Source organism: Mercenaria mercenaria, chromosome 16 (assembly GCF_021730395.1).
Source record: "Mercenaria mercenaria strain notata chromosome 16, MADL_Memer_1, whole genome shotgun sequence".
Lineage (NCBI taxonomy): Eukaryota > Metazoa > Mollusca > Bivalvia > Venerida > Veneridae > Mercenaria > Mercenaria mercenaria.
The window spans coordinates 71,540,297-71,550,505 of NC_069376.1; the positions used below are offsets into that span (position 1 = coordinate 71,540,297).

Below are 10,209 nucleotides of genomic sequence, written 5' to 3' on the forward strand. Positions count from 1 at the left end.
ACAAACATCTGAAATTACTCCAATGTTTGTTTCCGAGATATTAAACTCCGCAATTTTTATCAGGCAAGCGATAGGAACATCCTACAAATACTACTTCTTAATGCTGCACATATATACTGAAACACATCCAGTAAAAGAAAACACGATGCTACAGACGAATTTACAACGCCGTTGGTTGCCCTGTTGCTTAGCCGGATGTTTTGATTTTAGTGCGCACGCTTTCCTAGACCACTCAACAGCAAGCAAACCTACATAAAATCATCATTGTATTTAAAATTGTATTGACACAATAAAAATAATTTGGATCCCATGATTTATTGTACATTTTCACAATAAAATCCTATTATAATCCCGTCTCGCTGACGCCAGCCGGCATTATTTTGCCACTTGTGTACCTGTTGTTCTTTGTTTTTGTAGGGTTTAAGGACACATCGATACAATTATAGATGATACGGTGACAGTCTAACTGTAAACCTCCGAGCATATTTCAGGCATGGAAGAGCGCCTGGATAGAACCCACATGTCAGCTGGATGACACACATAAAATGATAAATAAAACAGTGAAATAATTTTACATCCGAAGGCGAGGGTTCGAATTGCATGTGATGCGAAGTCAACGAAAAGTTCTTTGATGTATGAAGTGTAACAGTTATCAAATACATGTAGGTGAGTGTTTTATCCAGTGAAACATTCAGCACTCATATTTATATGAACAGTACTGATACTCTTTCACCATTTATATCGACAGCAAACTGAATTTTGAACGTATCCCTATCCAGAACTGTGTTAAAACATACCATACAGGTGTGTCAGCTAGGAAAGATCAATGACGAATTAATCAAAGTTTATACTAGACATGATTCATTTTTGGAAGTTATGCATCTAGCTATAAACGGTAATGGATATATACAAAAAACTAACCGGTATAATATATATTACCACTGCATGACACAACTGATCATCCATGATTTACATTCGCCATATACAAGCTGATATGATTATTAACGTGATACATCAATTCGTTAATTATAATCATCCTGAACACGTGAATTATGATAACGCCAATTAACGTAATGAACATTTTATGAACTGGTGAAGGTCCTGGTGTATCCGCTTTATGTGGAATCTATTGTTATATTTTCATAACAACCGTGTCCTGTAGAGAGATCATTACCTGTCGATTTCATTGCGGGGCTGTTATTTCATTTCAAAATGAATATTACTTCCGTACTGCATAGATCAAATGAAATAATTGATGTTCCAATGGTAAATAGATTACAGAATCATCAATCTCTGAAATAAACATTTATCCAAGACGGACCTTTAGAAATACTTGAATATTTAGTTCTAGCTGAATCAAAAAGGATCGCGTCTTGAGCAGGGGTAGTTAAATAAACCTTTTGTGCCAAGTCGATGAAACATATCGTAAAATGCATGCATATTTCTTCAACCATGGTCAAAGTGGCGAAAAAATGCAAATAATTTTCATGAAAAATATTAACAAAACCTTGAATTGCTTCAATGGAAATGCATCATTTTATCAAGATTCAGACATTGTCGAAACGAAAGACTGGTTACATCGTTCAAAACGAGTTAAAAATGTCTTCTATCAGTTTTAAGGAACAGTAACAGTCACCTGCGGTCGTGTGGTCCTGTCCTTTAGAACAAGGAACTAAAAGAACTGTTACAATTGCGGAAGTTATCAGGCTGATCGACGCTTTCAGATGTCTGTCCATGCTTGAAATATTTACAACAAAAGAAAACTAATATAAAAATCAATATGGTATAAGTTGGTCTTTCGGGGGAACAATCCAATTAATAAACTTTTTTTTAAATGATTTTGAAAAGAATGATTCTGTTGACATTTACACCGAAACATTTAGACACAATAATGTTCCAAGTAGTTGTCTATGTCTATTCAACAGCTTTACGGCCGATTCAGCATAACCAACTGTGAAGCGCCCCTAATAAATTTATAAAAAGAATTAACCTTAACACAATAATTACAGTAATTTTGAAATATTGTACGAGAGAACTTTTAAACATATATATAGACAATATTTGAATGAAGTGTTTCTAACATTTCTAAATTTCTAATGATGTTGTAAAAAGCACCCCACGTTTGCCTCAATTTGAAACAAAAAATGCCACCGCCAAAACCTTTGTTTGCGAAATGAAAATCGCCAGTTGTGAAGAGAAGCGATTTTCATCATTTCTACCTCATAAACATGATTTTCTCGCAGACACGTCCATTTCATTTTCACACATGAATGATTTCAAAATAAGACACAAGAAATTCTTAATTAGCCTTAAACGATATTGTTATCAAACATTTAATTAGCATATTCCAAAGAAGTTTTGGCAGAAAGTGTGCGTTTTTCACAAAGCTTCGATGAACTTAGTAGCGGACTACCAATTTCATAAAATTGTCTTTGTACACGGAATTAAGTACTTGTCTGATTTGCCTCATACTGCGACATAAAAGCAGTGCTGTTATGTGTCGGCTTAAAGTAAATTCGAAGTATTATTTGTGTCTGTGAAAATACAAATTTTCGAGATAATACCACCTTCTAAGACACCCAGAAGCCTTTTTGAAATACTGATTATATCTTCATACATGTACACTTACCTAGAACATCACAATACAACAAATATGAGCATTATCTCAACCTTTTTATTCTAACTTCAGTACAATAAGCAAAATGCCAATCCAGGTTTTAATTAAAGGTTATGATTAGTTTAACGGTTTGTAATACATACCGGCGAAGTAAACAAAGCAATCTATTTGTTTATAGATACTCAAAGAATATGTTTATGCACACTGGGGCGTTTTGGCAAATGGTTGCAGAAACCAAATTATTATATTTCTAATTTAATTAAAATTATTATGAAAGTAGGCGATGCTGTTAGTATGACTAAAAGTTTATGAAGAAAAATTGTCTAATGCACAAATGTTGTATACGTAATGTATGTATATAGTCACAAAACGTATTATGATACAGGGGACATATAGGCCCATCGGGCCGGGCGCGTCATTACAACTTGTAAATAACGTTATGAAAATATCATATGTAGATTTACACATGTCACTATAAAAAACGATTTACCTACTGACTTACTTTCTTTCTTACTTACTCACTTACATGGAAAATACACTGTGACTTACGGATTGGGACTAATTGAAACTAAGCACAACAGACTCGAAATAATATTGTCAGTCTCGAAATGTTAATAGTACTTGTGATGTCTCTAACGCTTTTGTACTAGGGGACGTTATAGACATATGGGCATAATAGACATATGGGCACTTACTAAAAATAACTGTTTGTCATCATGTATATAAATATAATTTGAATCAATACCATAATGTGAAATATTTCAACAGCGTCTAAATGTTTAAACTATGAAATATTTAACTATTATATGGCTATCATCTATGTACATCTTTAGATAAAACATTTTAACTTCACGGTACAGATATACCCGATTAAATACACTTTGAACAAACGCATAGTGGTGTCACTTTCTTTATGTCCAGTCAAAAATTAACATTTTGCAAGTGTTTCTAGAGTGCTTAAAGTTATAGCAATTCCACAGTACATGCAACTATGCCATTGCTCTATTTAATTGTATCTGTTAGTAACCATGTACACTTTTCAGACTACACAGATCCAGTCACTGTTCCTATCCAAGTATTCTATTTAACTGTAACTGCCTCGGTATTCTTTGTATAAGCGCAGGATGTTGACATACCACTCCTTGAATTGGTATATGACTGGCCTTCATTTACTTCGTCGTTTTTGAAACAACAAGCTACCTTTCTTAGTAGCCGTTTGATTTCTTTCCGAAATCTTTTGTCCCAAAAGCTGTATATAACAGGGTTAGCTACATTATTTATAAGATACAACCTCAACATAAGATCCAGTAATAGTGATTCCGTGACTGGCATATCAAACCAAAGGGTTTCGTCTATTGAATCTATGATAGAAATAACAATAAACGGGAGATAAGAAATTACGAATACAATAGTTATCGTCATCATCATAAGAGTTATCTTCATTGTGTTCTTTTCTCCAGCTTTTGATCCTGGTCTCTTATGCCGTATCATTGCGCAACTAGTTTTAACTGCTGCTTTCCGATCAGGATTACCTTTAGAGTTTTTTACGTTTCTTAACTTTGACTTTAAATGTTTATTCTCTGTCTCCTCCGTTTCTATGTTAACGCTTTGAAATTCAGAGTCAGTAACGTCATCTGTGACTCTAACATCCTCAGCCACTTCATTATTCATTGCACCAGTAACCTCTCCATCACCATCTTCCTCCTCCTGATTTTCAACAGTGCAACACAAACAAACCTTTTTAGTTTTCTTCAACATGATTTCCCCTGACATTTGATCTTGTTGATATATCTTCCGGCATATAAAACCATATATAATGATCAGAAACAAAACTGAAATGACAAAAACTAACAAATTAAATCCCAAATATCCTACGGCTAGATCAGAACCGTGATATTCGTCAGCAATAAAACATTCCACACCAGTAAGATTGTTCACAGGCGTCTGTACAGCACTTTGCCCGTAAATGATACCATTTGGTATAGAAATTACTACTGCGACAAAGGTTGCTAGAACACATGCTTTTCTATCACCAAAAGCCCTTATCTGTCTTTTCAAAGGTCTGCACACCTTGAAGTATCTGTCAAGCCCTACTACAAGGAGAATAAACACCGAACTGAGAGTACAAGCTCCAATAAAGAAACTTAATACTTTACACAGATTAGTATGTGTGTATGTCAAAATCAGTGTCAAGTCCAAAACATGGTATGGTATTCCAACTAGACATACGGACAGATCTGCTACCGCTAGACTCAGAATATAAGATCTAGCACTTGATCTGGTGAATTTCCTTTTGTAAATGATAAGTACAAGGGTATTGCCGACAATACCGATCACCATGATTATCACGAGGAGCACTGTAAGAGGAAGATGCTTCAATCTTTCTTCTTCGTCAAGTTCTTCAAGAGTAAGATTCGTTTCTTCTTTCTCCATTTTCTTCTGTTCTGGCGTCTGTTTAGTTTCCAAACTTGTCACTTGTTTCGAAAATTCAAAGTTTACATTTTGTTGAATAATTTCGTTCCCCTATTTCATAGTCTTATTCCAGGTTCAATATTCATAACGTGTGTTCTACTTATTCCTATTTTACTCAATATTTCTTGCACTGTGTGCATATAAAGCTCTTACAGAGCAAAGACGTCAAATAATATCACTTATGTAACAAGTTTTGATCTTTTTTCATCAATTTTGCAATTTCCGAGGTAAAACGTTATTTGTGCCGTCTAGCCGTCTATATTCGTCTGTTCACTGAAATACAATACAGGAAGATGGTATCGAGGGGTGAATGCGAAAAAGTTCTAAGTGCTTCTTTATTTATATGCACTTAGAACTCTTTCGCATTCACCCCTCGGTATAAACATTTTTGCTTCAGTATAAATACCATTTGTAAAACCTATCAAAAACTTTCAAAATATATCTTTCGCAGATAAGAGATATATTATCTTACGCATTATCCGGTAGAATAAAGATAGTAATATAAGACAGATAGATGAAAGACATGCATAGGAAATGACTAATTTTGTCATGAAAAATCAAGATATTAATATTTATTTATTTGGACCTACTTTTGCAGTCTGAGAATTGTTGTTTCTGGTAATCAAATGTATGTGCATTGTTAGAATATATACGTTCGGTACTTTTTTCTACAGCAGTTGAATGTTTTCCTCCTAGCATTCTTTCAAACTGCAGCAGAAAATTACATATTTTTTTATTCTCATCTGGAAGTTTTAGCAGAAAAACAGTCGTCGCAGGTAAAATACATAGATAAAATAAGTGTAGGAAATATGTTTAATAGGCAGATGAACGTTTATCATAATCTTAGATATAGTAGCATTAACCTTCGCAAGAATAAATATGCCTTCATAACTTTATGAGAGGAAGAACTTACAGATATACATACAGTAATAACTGTTCTTAATGGGACGAATTAAACTGACCCTATAACGTAAATAAACCTTGTGATAGTCTGCTCGTTCGGATCATTTTTTCCACAATACAGAATCTGTTTAAACTCTGATTTTCAAACTTACATTACTTATACTTAAAATACATTCAGAAATTTTGGTAAATGAAAAAGATGGGCTCTTATGTTCGATATTTTTGCTAACTGATTTGAAAAAAAAACTTCTCGCAAGTTTCTCACGAGTATGGGAATATCACAACTTCTAAAATGTTTTCGCGAATATTTCTTTTCAGCAATGTAAGCTTTAATGAACTTTCTCAAAATTTTAAATTAAAATATTGCTTGAGAAGATTTTAATCCCATATTGTATCTTTGATAAAACAGCCGTATTAACCTTTTTGGTCAGATTTGATGTAAAGAAACTTGATATTTTTGTAGTCTGGCAAAAGCTGTTCTGTATTTTCGTTCAGAGATCACTTTTAGTTGTTTTTCCAATTCAAAATTGCATACAACTGAAGACGTCTTGAATTATTTATATTACTGTACTAAGTTTGCGTATAAGAATCATAAATTTTATTTCTAATACCTCAAAGGGTATGTGATTTGGAACTGATGATCCCAAACATAACTAAATCCTTAGTCATCAAGAATGCACTTTATTTGGTACGCACAATTATTTCAATTTAATAGCCTATTATTTTCAGCGTCTTGCTTTAGCATTTTTAAAGTCTGTTTAACAAGAGAATCATCATTTTGTGATAGTATTTTTAATCAATATTTGAGCATGTTAACTTTACGAATAACTGATAATGGGACTCGACCCGTCTCGCCGCAGAGGGCAGATATGTTTGTTGACCTGTTTACACCTAGGATGCGCCGAATAAATTTTTGTGTGCTGTTTCTCAATATCAGGAGCATTTTGGTAGCCAAATTTCTGAGCAAAAACTTAAGGATAGGGCCAACTAACCTGTCGGAAAGTTTGAATTTCTGCATTATAAATAATTCAACATTGTTAAAGCGAAACAAATTAAACAAGGAAAAAGATGCGTGTTGAGATATAAAATAAATATGATCTAGATCTGAATTGATATTCTGTATTATGTCGTTCACGAATAGCATAAAAAATAACGGCATGTTTCAAGCCGGTATCACAATTGAAAAAAATATCTGAGCATGAACCTTTATTATATATAACGAACGTCTGTTTTCGTACAAACGTGTTAAAAATGTCGAAAAACACTCATTTTTAGATAAAAATGATTTTCCCAAATTAAGAGCTTAAAATTTCTGCCAAAGCACTGTTGGTAATGTATGAAAATGCAATAAAGTTTATGACTCCAAAATAAGAACTTTTGAGATTATGGAGTGTTATATGAAAACTCAAAGATTTCCCCTTGATTATCAGAACTCTTGTCGTATTTTGTTGACCATAAAGATAGTCTACTGAGCAGTAATTGTAAATATATCCCTCTATAATTTCTTGCTTCACTGATATTTGCCTTTTTGAAAACCGGTGTAATTATTCCCCCCCTCCCCGCCCCCTCCCCCCCCCCCCTCACCCGGCATGATATCGGACAGTCTCCCGTATCAAATAATCGTTTTACAATTTGAGCAGAAAAGGAGAGATATTATTACATGATGCTTTTAACATTTCGCTTGTAATTATGTCAATACCTGGCGATTTATTGATATTCTGGGAGATGGCGGTAGGTAATTCATATTCAGAAAAAAAGTGTCTAATTCATCCTCTTGATTTTCGCCTGTTAGCGTTCCTCCAAGTAACGTTTTGAAACGAATATGCAAATCGTTTACAGTAAGTGATTCCGAACTTTCAGTTTGTTCTTTCATCTTTTTATTTATATTTTTCCAGAATTTCTTGGGGGTTCTTATTTGCTATTTTTCAAGCTTTTCCCTTCATTGATTTTATATTTTCTTGTTGTAATTGTCTTTACTTTATTATACTGTGTTCGCGTCTAGAAAGATTAGTTGTATTTCTTCTAAACTTATTATTTATACTATTAATTTATTTCTTTTCGTTAAAACATCTATTTTCGAACCATTTACTTTCTTTTTTAATGTCTCTAGCAATTCTGAGGAAAAATTATCGACTATAGTGTCCATCGGTTGCGTATTCATTTTTTCAGACAGATGTGAGATTATCTCATTTTTACTTGTGAGCCTATCAATAAATCTATTGACTTACTATTTTGAATAAAACTTTCAGATTCTACGATTTTTTTCTTGGAGCTGATTTCCATGTTTTCTCAGAAAACTAAAGACTAACTAAATTCAATAAATTCCAAGAAATCAAAGTTAAGGAATGTATTGAAATCCTCGAAGTTAAAAACAAATAATCTATTGTGCTTTACCTCCATAATCCGTTCATGTCGATCACGTCATGAGCCGCACCATGAGAAAACCAACATAGTGCATTTGCGACCAGCATGGATCCAGACCAGCCAGCGCATCCGCGCTGTCTGGTCAGGGTCTATGCTGTTCGCTAACGGTTTCTCTAATTGCAACAGGCTTTGAAAGCGAACAGCATGGATCCTGACATGCACTACGTTGGTTTTCTCATGGTGCGGCTCTCATTTGTACTGACGCGCTCTGAAATTTGAACCCTATTAATAAATGGGAGGTTGTGGTCTATTCAAAATAATCTGTAGCAGAAGCTGTGCGGCAATTTAAATCGCAAGTTATATATATATCTTTATACCAAGCGAATTATATTTCAAAATATCGCTTTCGAGACTATAAAAAATCCAATACATCTAGTATATAATGTGGCGTATATAAACATCTTCCTCAAACAAAATAAGTTACGGCTTAATCTTACCCAAATAAAACCGTTCTGATTTTTTTTCACAGATGTGAATATATTTTCTTTAACTGTATTTTTTTATACTAAAAGATATTCCACCACAATATCTTCCCTTTCGAACATTATTAGATTTAATCCCAGGAATCTTAATACAAGAAAAACCTGTTTATATCATAATTATCCAACATAATTTCTATCCACATTGCACGTAATTAATTTATTGGAGTGTAAGCAGTTTGGCATTATATTTTTCAAATACGGCCGCATTCCACAGATAATTGGACTTATTACTGGCAGATTGAACTTTTACATGGAACCAGACCTTTTAGATAAAAGAATCTGTCTCAAGGAATTTTGAAAATTAAAACTATCGGACGTATTGGGTTTAAACTAATTTAACAAATTTGTTTTATTCCGTTTAAATAAAGACCAGTGTTAATTACACTAGAGTATTTTAGAAAATTAAGGAATAATTTAATGTAGAACTAATAATTGTTTATAATCGATTACAACAGTGCAAGTAAAAAGTAAAATGCTAAACAATGTTCATAGTAAAATTAATAACTTAAGTATAGCGAACACAATTCTAACTGTAGAAAAAAATCTGCAGGAAAGTTAAAATTTACCTGAGTATATATCCATGTTTAAATCCTTTGCGGATATACCGTCCTGTGGATACCTATTATGTTTGTCTGCGATATACTTCCCGCAAACGTTTGTTTAGGCGCAGTGAATTCGTAGGGCTTAGAAAGCATCAAATAAAACTGGAAATATTACCTCAAGTTACCTACAGGTCGGAAGTGTCTTGCTATTTTCAGAAAAAGTTTCAACGTGCTTTGATTGCTTCACTTTGAATATTACAGGGGAAAATAACTTGAAGAAGTGTTCCTGCGTTTTTGTTCTTGGTACGAATTGAATTATATTTAATCTTAAAATGGTATGACTCCAACTGAATATCAAAATTTCATTTGCTTTTTTAAAAACAGACAACATTAAACATTGAAAACGTTTTCTAAATTAAAAAAAAAATCAAAAAAAAAATCATTAAGCATGTAAATTATACAATATTTTAAACATTGGTGCTTGAAATTAGTTTTCACGAAGTTAAACTCCTTACACTCCACAAAGCGAAACAATATAGACACGTGAAGGAAGTTCGTACATTTCGTGTAGACCAATATCGTTACGAAAGCTCGTGACTACCACGTAAATATTGGCTAAATATTATTTACGTTCGAGACCGAAGTCGCATTGAAGAATACTTTATAATTTGAGCGGAATGGAACACTTTAAAAATTACTGTATTAATATTATCCAAAATTCTCCATTGCAGGCTTATTAAAACAGTTTTTTAAATTCGGTAAAATTTGC

At 33.2% G+C, this 10,209-nt stretch overlaps 1 protein-coding gene across 2 annotated transcripts; it reads right to left on the bottom strand.

Annotated features, from left to right (window-relative positions):
* Positions 1 to 2,634: 2,634 nt before the first annotated feature.
* Positions 2,635 to 9,956, bottom strand: LOC128549785 (cholecystokinin receptor type A-like). 2 transcript variants are annotated; one of them, XM_053527363.1, is made up of 3 exons: positions 9,465 to 9,956; positions 5,680 to 5,797; positions 2,635 to 5,362 (listed from the first exon to the last, which is right to left on the bottom strand). In XM_053527363.1, exon 3 carries the CDS (start codon positions 5,048 to 5,050, stop codon positions 3,698 to 3,700), a length of 1,353 nt encoding a protein of 450 aa, XP_053383338.1. In that variant the 5' UTR covers positions 5,051 to 5,362; positions 5,680 to 5,797; positions 9,465 to 9,956; the 3' UTR covers positions 2,635 to 3,697. The 2 variants fall into 2 exon arrangements, with proteins under 2 accessions (XP_053383338.1, XP_053383337.1); XM_053527362.1 differs by lacking the exon at positions 5,680 to 5,797.
* Between the last annotated feature and the right edge of the window lie 253 nt (positions 9,957 to 10,209).

What these genes read in the sequence shown, in the direction of transcription:
- LOC128549785 (XM_053527362.1), bottom strand. Translation starts at nt 5,050, where the DNA reads ATGGAGAAAGAAGAAACGAATCTTACTCTTGAAGAACTTGACGAAGAA.